Source organism: Dermacentor variabilis, chromosome 8 (assembly GCF_050947875.1).
Source record: "Dermacentor variabilis isolate Ectoservices chromosome 8, ASM5094787v1, whole genome shotgun sequence".
Lineage (NCBI taxonomy): Eukaryota > Metazoa > Arthropoda > Arachnida > Ixodida > Ixodidae > Dermacentor > Dermacentor variabilis.
In genome coordinates this window covers 29,021,226-29,040,480 of record NC_134575.1, presented here as the reverse complement: position 1 = coordinate 29,040,480, position 19,255 = coordinate 29,021,226, and the positions used below count along the sequence as shown (strand labels likewise).

Sequence of the window (19,255 nt, the reverse complement as noted above, 5' to 3'; positions counted from 1 at the left end):
AGAGTGCAGTGATCCATTGAAGAGTCATTCATAAAATGTTTGGTTTTTCACGTGTACTTCTAGGAAGAGGGACACAAGTTTCCTTGAATACCAGTGCGAGTCACCATGCAAGGAGACCCTGGCTAACTAAAGCTTTTCACCTTTGGAACTTATCTTGTTCCCAAACAATAATCGCCATATATCATGCGTGCTATTTTTTTTTCAATGCTGTGCATCAGGTTCTTCCAGGTCACGAACGCCACGCGCATTATCAGCATGACATAGCAACCTTGAAAGGAAAGTAATGAGCGCAGAGTTTTCATGAAAGAAAACGCAAGGCTGTCAGAAGACTATCGTTTCGGGCCAAGATACACTCCAAGGCGTGTAAACTTTTTTTAGAGCATGCTCCATACAAGAGGAGAGAATGCTCAACACCAAATTGGCCTTTAAGTTTGCGCATTTCTTTCACTCCCCTTTGATTCGGCCATCACCAAGCTTGTCGCATCAAATGCATAAGTGCCGCCCTTTTTTTAGAAGTGAACTTTCCTTTATGTGCACAAACCTATTGAATTCCCTTTAGATGCCCCTGTCACCATGCTCCCGTGACATAATTATAGAAGCATTCCATAGCCTAGGATGTAGCTGATGATGACTTCTCAGATGGCGACACTACGAAGACGACTGCTCTGGACCTTCTGCCTCCCCGACTCCCCTCCTCACCCAACTTAACCTAACTAAAACATAAGGAGCCTGGCCAAGGTAGGGCCGACAGCAGTGCACTCAACTGTTCCTTACCTAACCAAACCTAACCCCAACAGCATCGGAAGCAGGATCAACGTGGGGCCAACGGCCGTGCACACTCAACTGTTCCTCCAAGTCCTGGATGGTGACCTGGAGCTTCTTCTTGTCCTGGAGGAGTTGCTGGCAGCGCTCTTCCTCTTCTTCCACGCGCCCTTCCAGGTCGTGCAGGACCTCCTCCAGCTCCTGCTTGCGCGTCGCCAGGTGCATCCGCATCTCTTCCGCCTCCGCGCACAGCTCCGTCTCCGCCTGGAGCTGCTCCTGGAGCGTCACCTTCTCATCCGTCGCCTGCACGAAAGGGTCCCAGAGACAGTGAGGTCGAGACAAAGGCACCAGCTGTCAACCTTGTGTTATTTGTGCCACGTTTCTGGTTAGCCACCTGGGCTAAAAGCTTCATGCGAACAGCTTGACGAGAGGGGCCCAGGTAGCCTATACAAGGCCAAGACAGAGATACACATAAAAAAATAATAATGACATTAACAATATATTAAAGCAAGAACATTTCAAATAGCCAAACCAAATCTAAACAATTCCAGCTAATGTTTTGCCCGTCCGCTGCTTTTTTCACATCCAGCATATACTTCCAGGGAGTTGGGTGGGTGGGTGCTTGCCAAGTATACTAGGCATGAAATGGTCGATCTTTTTATATCTAACGTTACCGCAGAGTCCACATATTGTAAACTCAACAAAATCCGCCGAAGAATTCAAAATTCTTAATTCGTTCTGCAACTGCACGGTTTTTACGATTCTGAGGATGCAAAAAAAAGTCAATGACACAATTAATTGGTGCCTCAAGGGGTTACCCGTAAAAACTTTTCTGCACAGATAAAAAATGGCGATGTTGTGATGAGTGGCACAGACCCACCTGCTGCAAGCATCGCTCAGCATCTTTGAGCTCAGACTGCATTTTGTCCATGCGGTCGCGCATGGCCTTCTGCTCATCCTCCTTGGCATTCAGCTTCTCCTCCTGCTTCGTCACCTGCAGCAGGGGTTTCACCTGCGGGCACACAGAGAGACGGCAGGCGTTGTGAACACTAGTCGTCATCATTATCATCATTCACTGACCCTTAAAGACCCCTCGTGGGGCATTGCATACAGCAAAGATGTCAGTTAAACCCCATCATTAACAGGTATATAAACAAAAATAACATGGAAGTAAAAAAAATTGAGATGATCAGAGTCGACTGAATTGGTAAACATGTTTCAAATAAGCAAAAAAAAGTTATCTGGTTTTATATGTTAGAGCAATGATCCAATTCTGAAGCACGCCGTAGTGGGGGTTACCGGATTAATTTTGACCACGTGGAATTTCTTGAACGTGCACCTAAATGCAAGTACACAAGCATTTTTCACGTTTCACCCCCCCCCCCCCACCTTAATGCGGCCGGCACAGCCGGGATCAAAACCGCAACGCCGAGCTCGGCAGTGCAATGCCGTAACCACGGCGGGTTCCAAACAAGCAAACGAAAAGAACATACCAAAGCTAAGTTAAACAAAGAGAGAACTGTACAGTGAGTTATCACAAATCAGTTAATGATAACAGTGTTGAGAAAACAAGTTACCATAATGAACATATCGAAACATCCAAATGAGAAACTGTCAATGAAAGAGACAAATGCATTGCTCATATACAAACGCAGCTCCAGAAGATGGTTGCTGGCGTGAAGTGAAAGTCCACCGAGAATATAAATTCATGCAAGCTTGTTTTGGAAAGACCTGAAGACTCCAAAGGCTACCCTGCAGTTCAGCCATTTTCAAGCCAATTTCCGCTGCCTCCTTATCTCGGTTTAGCAGACTGATCTTTTGCCAATGTACTAGAAGAAACGTACAAATGGATGCGCGCACAAGCAGAGAAAGACAAAGGAAAAGATCAGCTTGCCTTGGTGTAGAGTCGCCACCAAGCCCAGTTGCGAAGCTGGAGGTAAGAGGCACAATTCCTCTGGATGATGCGGATGGCGTTGAGCTGCTGCATCCTCTTCTGGTAGTTGCTGCGAGGTAGAAAAGGACGATTGGAACCGTGTCGGAACACACCACCCTGAAAGTTGAGCATGCCTGACATATTAAACACCGCTATGTCTTTTATATATAATGTCCACCACACATCGTTGGCGTCATCCCATGTCGTGCAGAATTCCTTTTGCCGATGAAAGATGCCTTTTGCCAGTTTTGGCTGTGTAGGTCATGCTGCTCAGGTGACACACAGTCTTGACAATCAAATCAAGACTCTACAAATCTATACCATCGAAACATGTCGTACCAACTACGCCCTATCAAAAGACTATGTTTTTTTATCTGCACACCGGCATGATAGCACAGTCAACGGTACCCTTGTTTAATAACACAAAAGGTGCCTTAGAAAGTCCTAAACTACAAGTACTGTTGTGAAGGTGCACTGTGATGTGAGGCGGACGCAGGGGTTGATGGGCAAATTGGGTTAGGTTAGACGGGGAGATGACGGTCGGCGGGATGTGCTACGGCAGTATTTGTTTGGTCGACACACCACGTTGGTTGTAGTGAATGCTCCTTGCATTTAGGTGTTATTTGAGTTATATTTTAGAAGTACCTAGACAAAATGTGCTCCTTGTCGTGTGCAGTAACCATCCCGAACCCTCCGGACTCGTGTAACGCCATTAGTTCGCCGTGTGTTTCGAGCGATCCACCAGTGTCGACAGTGAGTGCCCTAGTACAGCGCCCGTCCAAGCTGCCTTTGTTCTGCCGAGCTGTTCTGCCGAGCTGTGCCTGCCCGCGCTCTCGTAAAAAGTCTGGTACTGGAGCTTCGAATCGTAGTGTATGGAAGACTGTTGAAGGTTGTGCTTTTGTGGAGCTGGAGTTCATCGGAAGTTCTACAGTGCTTGCGCCAGAGAAACGTCGGTGCCTCTCTACCTGTTAGACGAAGGAGCGTTTGCCAAGTCTTGAAAGGTAAGCAAGTTTGGCGCTTGCGCGCATTCTTGAAGCTTATGATTTACGTAATGAGCGCTGTGTAACTAGCTAGAGCAAAGCGCTTTCCTATCGTATGCTAGGCATGTTGCTGTGCACATTTAGCAAGCAATTTCACGAAAGCTTCCTCTGATGTTACAGCGTACTTGCATTCTGCTACCCGCTTTGATTGCTATGCCTGAATGGGCACACAATTATGAAAACACATTGAAAGTTGGTGTTCGTTCGGTAGTTTCCTGGCAAGAAGTTATTCGCTATATAGGCATTCCCGCAAGTACAGTACATGTGTAATGTATACGTCGATGTATCATGGGCTTCGCGCGTTGACACACGATTGCTATGTTTGACGCTTAAGCAAATAGAAGCTTGTATGAAGGTTTTTGTATGTATACAGTTCTGTTTGGAGGTCCGCGTCGCGAGAACCTGTGTGTATTGTTTATGTTCTTGAGAGTCTTCGCGTATTTGTCTTCTATGTTACAGCGCGTATAAAGGCCGATATTACAATAAGGAGGTTTATTTTTAATCTAGACATTTCAATCAGACGCCGGCCTTTAAGAAACACAGACCAACCAAACCTTAATAACGAGATGTCAGCTCTTGCAATCGTAGGTTACGGCAGTGCGTAATAATTTAAAGACTGCGATGTTGTAGCGATACTTACCCCTCGATTCTATATCACTCTTCTCGCCCACCGCTAACGGCCGGCAGTTGCAGTACGTAGCACGGGCCGGGGCGGCGGTCAGACTACTAACGAATAGCGAAAAGGAATAGCATCGCTACAAAATCGCGCTCTTTAAATTATTACGCATATTTTGTGCACAATGAGATGTTATACACACATCTTGCATGTACATGAAAAAAAGGTTTACAACAGAGATAACATATATGCATGGGCACATATATGTGTCAATAAAATACTCGAGCCTCTTTCTGCCTACAGAAAAAGAAGTTATGTCTCCTCGAGGGCATGGCTGCTTGCACTAATGAACCTCCAAGGGAAGGTTTTCTCTAATCCCTATTTTTGATATCTAATTGCTTATGTGACATGTCATATACAAACTGCTTGCATCAATTTCTCATAGGGATGAGCTGTCTAAAATTTAATTTTCAGTAATAATTGCAATAATTAACTCCTTTCAGCTGTCTTCTAATGACTATAAACTTCTATGCTTCGACCTTGACAAACCTTTTATGAAATTAGTTTGATGAGGCCCAATATACAGGGCTTTCTAAATTGAAGGTATCACTACCTATTAAAGACTATGCTAACTATGAAAATGCTGCTTGTGTATGTGGTTTATTCACTCTGTCAGACAAAATCTTTACACCCAAGTGCAGTCAGTAAATTGAAAACTACATGTCTGCAAGGGGAAGTCAGAATTGTATTTGAAGACAATTGCATCTTGTTTGATAGTTCTCGAGCACTAGTGTGTCACTAATCGAGCACAGCTTGGCCCAATACTCGATGAGGCTTGAAGCTTTCAATGTCTGCTAATCACTAAAACAGCACCAGATCTCACTCTCTGTCAAGGGGTGGCACACATTTGCTTAGTTCTAGGCAGATGCATGTCTTTCTTTCGCATTGAAGTTCCCAATACTTTCTAGTCTTACGTAAAAGTACACAGCTCAGTACAATGCATGTATGGTATACGTAAGGCTGCTTTGTTCTTTAAACCGAATCAACAAGAGCAGCTACTTCTGTTTTTGCAAACCTTACCCTATTTCCTAACCATTCCTTGATCATACATGTATAAAATGAATCTGTGCATGTATTGTTTCACAGGTAGACATCGGTGGCGGTGTATATGTTGAAAAGGGCCTGCTGAAGAGGCTGTGCCTGGATGCTAACTCAGGCTTTCACTTCGCGGAGGGCCTCCTTAAAGCCCCTTTTTCAATAGAAGACGTTGAAGGGAGGTCCTTCTTTGGGCGGCTGTCAAATGTCTTCCACAGAAGGATCCGTTGGATTCCAAGAAGGTCAACACCATACTAGGTATGTGTGTCACAAAGAAGCATCTTAATATTCTTTGTGTAGTTTTCAACAAAACTCCTTTCATGGCAATTTCAGTGCTATCTTAGGGTATACTCCTTTCTTTCCAGCTAAAATGGCTATTAACCTGATTATAATAGCATATTTTAATGCAAGCTTTGCCACCATAACTAGAAAATTGTCATTACTGTTGGCATATGTATTTTTGTGATAGAGGCCCTGGTCATATGAATGCACTGATCATATAATATCCTGTCTTGTGGAAAGCTAACATGTTTAGTAACAAGCTCGCTTTGACAATGTCTGCCTGCACAGCAAAGGCATTTTCTAATCTTGCTGTAGAACATCCATAATGCCTGTTCAACTGCTTACATGTTGCTTGTATCATTTCGTGGTTCTTAAGTGCAACACAAAAGTCAACTCTTCTATGTACCTGTGCCCAAGCAAAGCTGCAGCACAGTTCTGACTGGCACCTTGCCTTTCCTAAGATAATTCACACATGAAACTTCAATGTACTGGTCACAATACGAATATCGAAGTTCATTAAACTGAAGTTGATTTACAGCTTTTGTTTGTAGATGACAATTGGTATGATAGAGCTTATGTGTCATGCATCTGTTGGTGTTACGCACATTCATCACGCTCCCAGCTCTAATGCACTAATTCAGTCATTTCATGCATTTTAGGACTTTGCAAAAAACAGGTGGAGATGTTTAGAGCTCACAGGGTTGAAAACTTGTGTCTTGTGCACTTCCTTTTTAAGAAACAGATGCATTGTGTGCTGCAATGTCACTGTAGCAAAACTAATATATTGCCTTTTTTCTTCTCTTTTCTAGACTACACAACGCAACATTTCAGCCTACTTCCAGGGCAGCTGGAGAACTCGTCCTCATTACTAGCCCGGGGATATTAAATGGATGTGGTCAAGCACAAATGTAAACCTGTCTTCTTCTGTTGCATGTCACACCTAGCCACTTGGCAATCACTATTCGCCACAGACAGATCGTTGACAGGATGTTACTAGCAAGTCGTTAGGATATATAAAGGTGGTTAATAAATAGTCGCTGCACAGTTTTTGGGAAGTAAATAAAGATTTTATTCAGAAATAATTAAAGCTTATTTTTGCAATATATAATTGCAAAAGTAATTACCTCTGAATAAAATTTTTATGTACTTCCTAAAAACTGTGAAGCGACTTTTTATTAACCACCTTTATACATCCTAACGACTTCCTAGTAACATCCTGTCAACTATTTGTCTGTGGCGAATAGTCGACAGGATGTTACTAGCATGTTGTTAGGATGTATAAAGGTAGTCAATAAATAGTCGCTTCACAGTTGACACTTTCTACCGACATAAGATAATAAGCAGTCGGTAAGAATTCTATCGACATTTTATATCTATACTTTCAATTCAATATAGGTGGCCAATAGTCGGTAGGAGGTTACTAGGAAGTTGTTACGGTGTCTAAAGACGGTGTATAGAATGTCGATAGGTTCTAGTAACATTTGTCTAAAGACGGTTTATAAAATGTCACTAAAAATTTTTGTAAGGGGCCACTGAAAGGTGGTGGTCCGAGGTTCGAGTCCCGGACCAGGACGAATTTTTCTTCAACTCTGAGGCTTTTCTTTAAAGGAAACCCGTACGGGTTTCCTTTGTAGCAATTGCTACGAACGGGTGGATGTCCGATTTTCGCGTTATTAATGTCTTCATTTTTGCGCAAAAAAACAAGGACAACTGATGGTTTTGATTAGGCAGATCCGTTGTTCCCTTTTGTTTGGCCCCACACATCACAACGCACCTGTATTTCGGCATTCTGCATCTCAAAGGCCTGGGCACTCTTGAACAGGGCCCTCGAGGAACTCGAGTCGCGCGCTTCGCCTAGTCAAGGTCGGACTGCAGGCGCTGGCATCGCTCCGTGGTGTCGCTGCGTGCCCGCTCCAGGTCGGCAAGCTTGACCGACAGCTCCTGCAGCTGGAACTCCAGGCCCTTGCGACGCCGGTCCGACTCCTGGCGGGCGGCACTGAGGGCCTTGATCTCGTTGGCCATGTCCACGTTCTCGGCCTCCAGGTTGGCCTTTTGCTTCTGGAGCGTCGCCTTGGCCTGCACGTTTTTTTGGGAGACGGCAAGGTCGGTCAGAGCGACGGACGTGTGCAAATCAACCATGGACCCACCTCGCTACAAGTTTCACTACAGACGACTGCTGCAAAGGCTGACGGCAACTGAAGTCCTTGGCAAAATAAAGGGCAACTATGGCAAATGCACCTACATTTTCATTTTATTATTATTATTATTATTATTATTATTGTTATTAATATTATTATTATTATTCAGCGAAAAACCGAGACCCTTTAGATCAGAAGACAGGGATGTAAGGATAAAAGAATTCTACGATAGAAGCAGGGCCGAGGATCCACTCACACCCTTTAATATCCTCCTACGCTAATTACATTATGGTGTCATTACATTAATTACTTAGGCTACATCAACAAGCATTTTTATCACAATTCCATTAAGTATAATTAGATGCCTGAAGTTGCCATTACATCAATTAGGTTGGTTTGAAATCAGCTGGATAAATCTAAGACTGCTCGAAACATCGGCGACGACGAGTGCAATCTTTACTGCAGCCCCGACGCCAGCACGATGAAGTGAGATGACAGGGCGACATGGTGGAAATTACGCAGCTTAAACACACACAGACAGAAGAAAACACAAGGACGAGCGCTGTCAATTTGGTCGGTATAACGTAAAACTATTTCGTTCTGTTTCTATTCCAACATGGCCGACACCGCTCGCTCATTGGTCGAATTTTTTGAGGCCGCGCCCATTTTTCCTGCCTGTCAAGCGACGTCAGGAATGCACAAAAACTGCCACGTCAAAGGGACGTTTACGCACTCATTATGCTAAATTATGCCGAACAAACCCGGCGAATTCGTGGAACAACCGGTGAGTGCCCCGTTCCGTTTGGAATAGAAAAAAATGGCGGCCTTCGTGATTGCGTTGGCGGCGGCGGCGGCGGCACGTCAGTCCGGGCGCGGGAGGAGGGAGCCCGAGGATGCGTTTGACATGCGAGACGATCAGTTTCGGCGGCACTTTCGCCTGAAGAAAGAAACTGTGCGGTGGCTGTGCGACGAAGTGGCGGAGGAACTCGGAGGCGTGAGAACTTCAGCGCTGTCGGTGGAGCGGCAAGTGTTGTGCGCGTTGCGATTCTTCGCAACGGGCAGCTTTCAAGCCTCGGTAGGGAGCGAGGAGACGATCGGCGTGACCCAGCCTGCGGTCAGCAAGTGTGTGCGACGCGTGGCGGAGGCAATCGTCCACGCCGGGGCCCGCAACAAGTGGGTCCATTTCCCGAGGACGTCGGAGGAGAAGGCGGCCGTGAAGGAAGGGTTCCTTCGACGCGGCTCCATTCCCGGCGTCATCGGATGCGTGGACGGCAGCCTGATAGCCATCATCGCACCGAAGGGCGAGCAGAAGGCGGCATTCATGTGCCGCAAAGGCTACTACGCCCTCAACACAATGTTCGTAAGTATCTTAATTTTTGTCTAATTTGCCCGTCATAGCAACGCGTGGCTTATCTGCTGTGCGCGCTCTCGTCAGATCTGCGACGCAGGCATGCGGATCCTCGCCGTCGACGCTCTGCGACCGGGGTCAGACCACGACGCCCACGTCTGGAGAACTACGTGGTTGCGTCGTCGGTTCCTGGAGGGGCATATTGCCAAGGCCGGCGAACACCTCCTTGGTGAGCAGCGGGAAAATTTTGTACAGTTGCAATTCTGGCAGCATGCAGCAAAGCGTGCTCGCGCCGTAGGAGAATATTGAAGCCCGAACCCCTTATGTCATAGTCAGGTTATTCAGTATAGGCGAGATGTAGAAATTTTGCAATGGTATCTGCACGAAACAAAGTGACAACACACCTGCGTTGTACTTTAAACTAATTTTTAATGTGGGTGTACAGTGCACGCGTTGTCACATTCTTTTTTACACTGACAGTCATTTGTGAATAAAGACTACACAAAGAGCTGCCTTGCTGCAAATAGGGATGCTACTATGTCCCAGCTATTGTTATCTGTGATCACAGATGCGTCAGGTGCTCAGCCTGTACATTTCTTTATTACAGCCTTTCTGTAGTAGGTACATTTTGCATGACCCATGCTTCGCCTACTAAACTTTGTGCAGATTTCACACCATGTTTTATGATCCTGCAGGTGACAGCGGCTACCCCCTGGAACAATGGCTCCTGACCCCAGTCACAAGCCACCCTCCCATACACACTGCAGAAGGCAGGTACAACACTGCACATGCTGCCATGCGGTCCGTAGTGGAGCGGTGCATTGGGCTTCTGAAGAGCCGCTTCCGCTGCCTTCAGCGGTACCGCGCCCTCCACTACGAGCCAGACCGCGCTGCCAACATCGTTGCAGCATGTGCAGTGTTGCACAACTTGTGTCTTGATGAAGGTGACGTGTTCTTGGATGATGTTAGTGATGACAGCAGCAACAGCAGCAGTGACGATGAAAGTGGCAACCCCTCCCCACAGAGAGTTCCCCGAGTGAGGGCATCACGCATGATGTACCTGAGAGGCTGTGCTGCCCGGGATAGGGTTATTAGCTCATTTGGCACGACACGGCAGCAGCACCAGCACTTCCTGAAAAGGGTGCGAAGGCGGCTGCGTCGACAGTAGCACCGACAGCAGCAATAAACACGTGCCTGACACTGCAGGCAGGTGTTTATTACTGCTGTCTACACACCTAATAGAGAGCAGGAACCAATGTGAAGAAATGTGTGCAATTAGTGGATAGCGTGCTGTTTTTTTTAACAAATCTGCTCAATCATAACCAGCGTTTTCACGTGTCCTCTGCCAGTGAGCTGTTACTACCGGAGATGATTGCATCAATCCACTGTGACACTACATGAGAGCCTTTCATTTAGTACCTGTGGATAGAACACTTTGTGTTCATCAGCAGAATGTTGTAGCCACTTCTCTGGGCAGCTGGGGTTTGCCAATTGATTTGCTGCTGCTGCTGCTGCTGTTGCTTCTGTCATCACCGACACTGTCACCGCCATCTGCACTGTGCATTGGAGGCTGGTCTTCGTCTCCTCGCTTCCTATTTGGGCTGCTGCCAAGCACAACACTTCTCGCTCCACCATGTGTACTGTTCTCACGCACCTTGTAGGTCCTGCGCTATTTTGCCACACAGCCACCGCACAGTTCCTTGACAGAAGGCCAAGTTATGTCGAAAACAATCGCCTGGCATGTCGAGCGCGTTCTTCTCCCTTGGGAGAGTGTACATATGTAAATAGAGTTCTGAAATTGAAAGAACACAAATTGTAAATAGTCATTTCAAGTGCCACTTGTATTGTTTAAAATCGTTTACTTATATCTGCATTGTAAATAAAACCATGTGATCCATTTTTAATGCCATCTTTCATCAAAGCAAATGACAGACAAGTACACAGAGCATGGCTTCATGGCGCCAAAATAGCCGTGTGGTGTTCACTACATGGGACCCAGTACACTACCAGTGGCAGATGTTAAATTGCATAAATATGACACGAGCATAATGATATTTTTTTGAACTCGCAGACAACCATTTATCTTCATCCAGCAACTTAACAGCAAGAAAGATGTCTTGTCTATTATGTAGTTGGTATGTTTGTAGTACAAAACAGTTTCTTTTCAATGACTAGTGCCGTAATAAGATCACAGTATAAAGCAGCCATGACATGCTTTTAAGGAACAAGTGTGAAAATGCTTGGCATTTCAACGGTATTTCATATAACGGCTGCAAGAGCAGCCTGGCAGTGAATGTCAAGATAGCGGCCACATCGATGGCTCCGTTACGTATGTCGCAAACTCTTCTGTACTACAATGGGGACTAGATTGTGTTGCTATCATAGGTAAGGACACCTGAAATATCACAATAACCATCACAAGTAACAGGTGCTTGGTGTTAACAAAAATACCAATTCGGCCACTTTGCGTAGGCACGAAAGGTTTGACATTGCAAACATGACATACACATGGCATGAAAATTGATTTCCAGTTATCACAGCATTGTAGTTATTAAGTGCACCTGTATGGTGTGCGAGACAATGTCGTAGTTGCCGTAAAAGTGATTGCATAGTGCATCTTCCGTGGAAGAACAGTGCACATTGAAACATATCAGTAACAGCGAAACAAAAGTGAACAACACCTAATGAAAATATGGCAAAAATTGTACATATAAGTTATACCGTCTCACTTGGTCAAATAAAAATACACACGAAAAGAAATGAACTTGGGGAAAAAAATACAGTTAGGAACAGAAATGCAAAAATTCTACATATAAGTTATATAATGCCTCACTTGGGCAAACTTGCACTACAAATGAAAATACACATAAGAGAAATTACCTTGCAAAAAAATATGATTAGGGACAGAAATGTACGGAAAACAGCCATATCATCCTTTAGTGCTACATAGAAAAAAAAAACATGCATTCGTGTTTCAAGTGACATCACAGCACTATCAGTCTTCGCTGCCATGATCACGCATGACCTGCACATCAGTTCACAAGACTAGCTACAACTTGGCGGCACAACAGCTTGCGAGGACGTATGGGCACCACCACCAAATGCTGCAGCGGTGATTTGAACTGAAAGATAGGCAACACTTGTACCTACACAGCACTAAAGGATGATATGGGGGGAAAAAACTGTCCCTCATAGCTGAGGCGGCTCGCGGAGGTGAGCCAGGGCAGCCAGCAGCTTGCGCAGTGTGGTTGCGATGAGACTAGTGGCCTCTCGCGAACTACGCATCTCGGCTACCAGCTGCTGCATGACCTGCCGGGTCGCCCTCTGCTCTTCCACCGGCTGCTGGTGATGCTGCGAAACAAATTCATTTAGTTAGCTACAGGTTATGCAATGTAAATGCTCGATTTGCACTGTTTGCAAGTGTTGCAGTTTCAGCAAGGTTACTCTTGAGGGCAGCGAGATCATTTACATATGACATGACAAATGGCCGTGCAAACGTACATGGTCTGTTATGTTAAAAACGTGTGAAACGTAGCAAATGCTACCAAGCTGCCTCTGCCTGTCAGAAGACAGTATTGGTGACTAGTTGAATTGTTAAACAATTGACGATCATGCTGTGGCGATACATGCAACCATGGAAATGGTTTGTAAGTTGCTATGTGTTAAAGAACACCTCAAAGGAGATTTATAAACGTGCATGAGCCAATGAGCCAAATGACTACAGATGCCTCTCATGTGTAACATGGTTGTAATGTACATTATTACCATGTGCACTAATCACCTCTTCAAAAAATGACCCGGCCAAGTTGTACGCACCTGCCTATTTTGCTGCAGCAACAGCTGATGGAAGTTGGCGGCTTCCGCATTTGCCGCCTCAGCTTGCTGCCCCTGCCGCGCATACTCGGCGGCTGTACTGCAGGACGCGTCCTCCAGCAGCTGTTGGCGGGGTGGCCTGCGGGGCTGCTGCCGAGCTGATCGTCCGTAAAAATAAAATCAGTACACAGTTTTAAAAAAATTTCCCCTGCAAGTTATATCCAGCAGAAGTATCTGTACCGCCCGCACGGGGGAATGTATCACTGCGCAGCAATGTGTGGCAGAGAAAAAAAAATGACTCTCTGTTACAGACCACGTTCGATTTAAATCAGGACCTACATTCGGAGACAGTTGCGATCGTTTATAGAAAACGTTTGCTTACCAGCTATCTGTTGAGATGCCTTCCAACCTTCATCGATTCTTCAGTATCCTATGCGAATAAAAGCAAAAGTGAACACCATGCGATCACCGCAGCAGATGTTCAGATGCTACTGCTCAGTCACTAAGCACAAGAAAGAATGATGTGTTTACTCACCGAGCACTACGCTTTCACAGTCTTCCTGATGTTCACAGCTTCCAGAATTCTTCTCGGGCGAAAGTACCTCGTACGGCGAGATTTCATCTAATCGCGTTACGGACAAAAATACACCAAGAGCGGCCAACAGAACCGATCAGCTGTTTTCGCGTAGCCGCCATCTTAAGTGTGCGTAGCAAAATGGATTGGATGCGGAATTGGCACGTGTGTGGCTATGACTCGAAAAATTAAAATATTTGTGTTTACTTTCAAGCGCGCTTCAACTTGTCTTGCGTTAAAACATTACAAAACACTTTTACTCTCAGCGACACACAATTGTTCTTTTATCAGACGTTTATATCTAAATGTCACTTGCTATACGGTCACTTTGCAAATAAAAAACAACCAAAACATGCTTCCGGCAACGATGGAGGCTGCTGATTGGGCAGATTGAAAAACGTCGCTGGTTCCCGCCCCCATACGCAGAAACTATGGCGTCATTTTGACGTCCGGAGTTTGGAACACTTTTTGTTTGGAATAGAGTTACGTTATCGCGCCCAAAGTTACGACACGCAAAAGAGCCCACTGTACTAGAAATTTACTGTAGCGAGGCACAAAGTTGGATGAGTTCGTTAAGATTCATGGTGGAAAAATGAACCTGAACCGACTCGTCCGGCTCCCTGCCCTGCTACGCAGAGAAGCCTCCTTGTTGCTAACCTTCTTGAGGTTGTCCAGCTTGTCATTGAGCTCCTCGAGTGCCTGGGCGTGCTTCTGCCTGATCTCGCCCACCTGCAGCTCGTGGCTCTAGGCCTCCTCCTCGAGCGACCGCTTGAGGCCCACCACTTCCTGCTCGCGCTGCTTCTGCAGCTCCCGCTGGGACGCCGTCGTGTCCAGGGAGTCCAGCAGCTCGTTCTTCAGTGCCTCAAGTTCCTGGACAACAAAACGAAGTGCTTTCCTTGATCGAAGCAAATGAAAAGCAAAACACCGCTTTCACGTGCACTGCAACTTGCCACAGCTGAACTGAAAACAAAGGGGGGGGGGCGGAGGCTTGCCATCGACTGTTGGCACCGCAGTACCTCGGTGCAAGGAGTAGACCTGGGGGGCTATTCTGCAAGCCTCCACTTCATCTGCTACATGGAGTTCTGACTGGCTGGGCTGGGGTACGCGTCAGAAAGTGACAGGCACTCCAAGCCAATTAGCACTTCAGTAGCAGACGAAGTGTACGTGCCCATTAGGTGGACGCTTACAGAATAGCCTCTCCGTCTACGCACTGGACACTCACGACAAAGAAGGAGGCAAGGAGAAGGGAAACAAAGGGCTTTGTTAATCACGACCAGTGGCGTAGCCAGGGGGTGACAAACAAGGCACACTAGCCAAGATGACGCAAGCTTGCCAAGATGATGATGAAGCACAGTGTCTAATGGACAGTGCCCAGCGACTGAAACGCGATACTTGAACTGCATGGTGGCCAGCCATTTAAGCACCACCGGTGAACGCTGGGTGAACATTGACGGAGCCAAATGCAGTCACCAAGCAATCTATCAGACAGGCACTCGCTTTTATTTGATACAAAAATGCATCAGATCGGTGTCCCCAGCACCTGCCGGTAGCGAAAAAGTTCCCACTGCCACGTGCTCAGAGTATCGAGTTTCAATCACTGAGCACCGTACGTTGCACTGTGTAGACTACAATATCCAGCAAGTGTTAGCTTAACGACTTCAAGCTTCACTACAAGCTTTGCAGACTGACAAAGCTACAGAATTAAAAATAAAGCACAGCATTTCACATAGTACCTCGTTCAGGTCCCGCATGCAGTGATGACCCGACTACAATAGCCAGCAGGCGTGGCTTTCCCGACCACAAACTTCACAAACTGGCCAAGGCGACAAAGCCCAGGGTTTGACGTACCTCGTTCAGGTCCCGCTTGAGCTTCTCAGACTTGGCGCGGGCCACCTTCTCGGAGTCGAGGTCCTCCTGCACCTCGGTGAGCTGTGCCTCGAGCTCGCGGAAGGCCTTCTGGGCATGTCCCTTGGCGGCCGACTCCTCGTCGCAGCGCAGCAGGGCCTGCGCGAGCTCCTCGTGCCGCTTGAGCATCTGCCGCTGCAGCTCCTCCACCTGCGCCTTCTTCTCGCCCAGCTGTTCACGCGTGTCTCATTCGCATTTCATTCTGTAAGCATAGTGCAAGAACACCTACTTTCAAGATTCATGCACAAGTCCAGCCAAACAATTTTCTTTCAATTCATTTGCTACCCTTGGGTAAAGAGGAACTTTCTAATTTGGCACTAAGTACCGAACAGCATGTTATGACACTTGTTACACAGTCCTACTGAACGTTCACATCGACTGTCGCCCAGTTGTGTCATTGATTTTCTATGTCACTGAGCTTCTGTGACACTTGAGAAAACGCCGATGTGAATAGCACCTACACTCTATAGAGTCTATATATTTCAAGGCCTATATGCATTGGCTGAAGCTGTAACTACTGCCAGCAAAGTCCGACAGGTGTTAACAGCCATGGCATACATGATACCTTAGATGGGGCCACATGCTGCAAAGCACAAAATAGGGTTATAATTTAATGTTTAAGAAAGTCCTTTTTTGCTAAGATTCTAGCAAACTATCAATATAAAAATCAAGATCAAGTACCTGACTCTTGCCCTGCAAGCAGTCTTCTAGGCTTGATACGGCAGCCCAACGATGAGCCTAAAACCGTGTCAGTTCTCTGCTGCTGCTCACTCTAGTAGTCCTATCAAGCTAGATCTACAAAGGCTAGAATTTCTACGTGCACCACCAGTGCCCAACCGGGCACACCAGTCATGACATTTCAGCTGTTCTAGGAACCATAAACAGACACACAAGAAGCATTAACTCTGATTACCTGCCCAGCGTGCTACTGTAAACACTGAAAACACATTGACTATCACAGCTGTTAACCAATCAGCACAACCACACAATTGACAGGAAAGCCAACAGTACTGAGCCAACTACTGAGAGCTGTTTCACCAGTGTCTGTTGGTTTTCGCAGCTACATCTGCCAGGTATGGTGGCAGTGGGAGGGGTTGGGGGACGTGCCAAATTAAGAAACTAGCATGCAAGACATTACAGTGCAATTATGCAGCCTCCACCAAAAGTGTTCAGGCCTGAGCATGCGCCCAACCAGAAGCTCGCTCTAAGCATTTCAGACGGGCCACTGTTCTCTTGTTCCCAGTTTCGCAAAGCTTTTGGAGGCTAACAACTTCTGTCCTGTCTAGAGAGTTGGAACCCCTACCCTACTTTCCCCCCCAGAAGTTCTAAAGCAACGGGAATTCCACTAACCCTGGTCAGCACATTCATTTTGCAAAACCAAGCAAAGATGGCATGTATGAGAAGAGGTTAGGGCACATTATGCTCCAGCGTTTTTGGCTCGCTGAATTATGTCGACCAAAGCTAGCTATGTCCCATCGGCGGCACCAAGCTCGACAAAAATTTTGCGCTTTACACTACAACCGGCTGCAACTTCACCGACGGCGCTGTTGTCGCGGCAACCGTCACGCACCTGCAGCAAGCAACCCCCCTTAGGCGCAAGCTCCCACTGAGTCATTCTTTTCATCTCTGCGCAAGAAACGGCGGAACGTTTGGCCAACGCGGCCCGGTGTGCTAGCAAAAAAGTAGGAGAGGAGCGACACCGTCTGCATCGTGTCACTGGAGTATAGAAGTAAATTTTTCCCCGTAAAATTGCAGAGTCTGAAGTGCGTGTGTGAGTGTCTTACTGCTCGAGTACAACTTGCCCTTTGGCGTTAGCTCACCAGTTCTCGAGAAAGGCTCAATAAAACGGTGCACCTCTGCACAATCTGAGGAGCACATCTACAAAGTGCCCTCAAGCATGCCCTTTAACCGCCACTCCAGGCAAACACTTTTTCCCCCGTCACGAAAAGCATGCACATGTTTTTTTTTTACACGAGGTTAACAACGTCTAAGGTGCCTAAAGCAAAACCCACAATGTGAAAGTTTTTTTCTTCAGTCTATCATGCCTAACAAGTAGTACCCAGGTGAGTGTGCATGTGAACCTTTCGAACTTCCCTCATTTGCATTATTAAGTGTGCTGCTTTCAACAATACTTCCATGCAATAAACGTTGTGTAACTTGCAAATTGACTGACAGAGTGCAGTGATCCATTGAAGAGTCATTCATAAAATGTTTGGTTTTTCACGTGTACTTCTAGGAAGAGGGACACAAGTTTCCTTGAATACCAGTGCGAGTCACCATGCAAGGAGACCCTGGCTAACTAAAGCTTTTCACCTTTGGAACTTATCTTGTTCCCAAACAATAATCGCCATATATCATGCGTGCTATTTTTTTTTCAATGCTGTGCATCAGGTTCTTCCAGGTCACGAACGCCACGCGCATTATCAGCATGACATAGCAACCTTGAAAGGAAAGTAATGAGCGCAGAGTTTTCATGAAAGAAAACGCAAGGCTGTCAGAAGACTATCGTTTCGGGCCAAGATACACTCCAAGGCGTGTAAACTTTTTTTAGAGCATGCTCCATACAAGAGGAGAGAATGCTCAACACCAAATTGGCCTTTAAGTTTGCGCATTTCTTTCACTCCCCTTTGATTCGGCCATCACCAAGCTTGTCGCATCAAATGCATAAGTGCCGCCCTTTTTTTAGAAGTGAACTTTCCTTTATGTGCACAAACCTATTGAATTCCCTTTAGATGCCCCTGTCACCATGCTCCCGTGACATAATTATAGAAGCATTCCATAGCCTAGGATGTAGCTGATGATGACTTCTCAGATGGCGACACTACGAAGACGACTGCTCTGGACCTTCTGCCTCCCCGACTCCCCTCCTCACCCAACTTAACCTAACTAAAACATAAGGAGCCTGGCCAAGGTAGGGCCGACAGCAGTGCACTCAACTGTTCCTTACCTAACCAAACCTAACCCCAACAGCATCGGAAGCAGGATCAACGTGGGGCCAACGGCGGTGCACACTCAACTGTTCCTCCAAGTCCTGGATGGTGACCTGGAGCTTCTTCTTGTCCTGGAGGAGTTGCTGGCAGCGCTCTTCCTCTTCTTCCACGCGCCCTTCCAGGTCGTGCAGGACCTCCTCCAGCTCCTGCTTGCGCGTCGCCAGGTGCATCCGCATCTCTTCCGCCTCCGCGCACAGCTCCGTCTCCGCCTGGAGCTGCTCCTGGAGCGTCACCTTCTCATCCGTCGCCTGCACGAAAGGGTCCCAGAGACAGTGAGGTCGAGACAAAGGCACCAGCTGTCAACCTTGTGTTATTTGTGCCACGTTTCTGGTTAGCCACCTGGGCTAAAAGCTTCATGCGAACAGCTTGACGAGAGGGGCCCAGGTAGCCTATACAAGGCCAAGACAGAGATACACATAAAAAAATAATAATGACATTAACAATATATTAAAGCAAGAACATTTCAAATAGCCAAACCAAATCTAAACAATTCCAGCTAATGTTTTGCCCGTCCGCTGCTTTTTTCACATCCAGCATATACTTCCAGGGAGTTGGGTGGGTGGGTGCTTGCCAAGTATACTAGGCATGAAATGGTCGATCTTTTTATATCTAACGTTACCGCAGAGTCCACATATTGTAAACTCAACAAAATCCGCCGAAGAATTCAAAATTCTTAATTCGTTCTGCAACTGCACGGTTTTTACGATTCTGAGGATGCAAAAAAAAGTCAATGACACAATTAATTGGTGCCTCAAGGGG

General features: G+C 46.5%; 1 protein-coding gene, 1 long non-coding RNA gene and 1 pseudogene across 2 annotated transcripts; 1 reads left to right on the top strand and 2 right to left on the bottom strand.

The window, feature by feature from the left end:
* LOC142591345 (uncharacterized) overlaps positions 1-19,255 on the bottom strand; it is a 131,028-nt pseudogene that overhangs the window by 46,300 nt on the left and 65,473 nt on the right.
* Positions 3,557-6,621, top strand: LOC142589924 (uncharacterized). The gene is made up of 3 exons (XR_012830002.1): positions 3,557-3,696; positions 5,498-5,704; positions 6,538-6,621. It is a non-coding gene; the product is annotated as an uncharacterized LOC142589924 (long non-coding RNA).
* Positions 7,681-18,598, bottom strand: LOC142589922 (uncharacterized). Its single transcript, XM_075701637.1, has 4 exons — positions 18,524-18,598; positions 15,450-15,708; positions 14,259-14,471; positions 7,681-7,804 (listed from the first exon to the last, which is right to left on the bottom strand). The coding sequence occupies exons 2-3, from the start codon at positions 15,633-15,635 to the stop codon at positions 14,346-14,348; spliced, it is 312 nt and encodes a 103-aa protein (XP_075557752.1). The 5' UTR covers positions 15,636-15,708; positions 18,524-18,598; the 3' UTR covers positions 7,681-7,804; positions 14,259-14,345.

Excerpts from the sequence above, each read along its gene's own strand:
- LOC142589922 (XM_075701637.1), bottom strand. The coding sequence starts at position 15,635 with ATGCTCAAGCGGCACGAGGAGCTCGCGCAGGCCCTGCTGCGCTGCGAC. Across the intron at positions 14,472-15,449 it reads TCAAGCGGGACCTGAACGAG|GAACTTGAGGCACTGAAGAA; the intron begins GTACGTCAAACC and ends TTTGTTGTCCAG.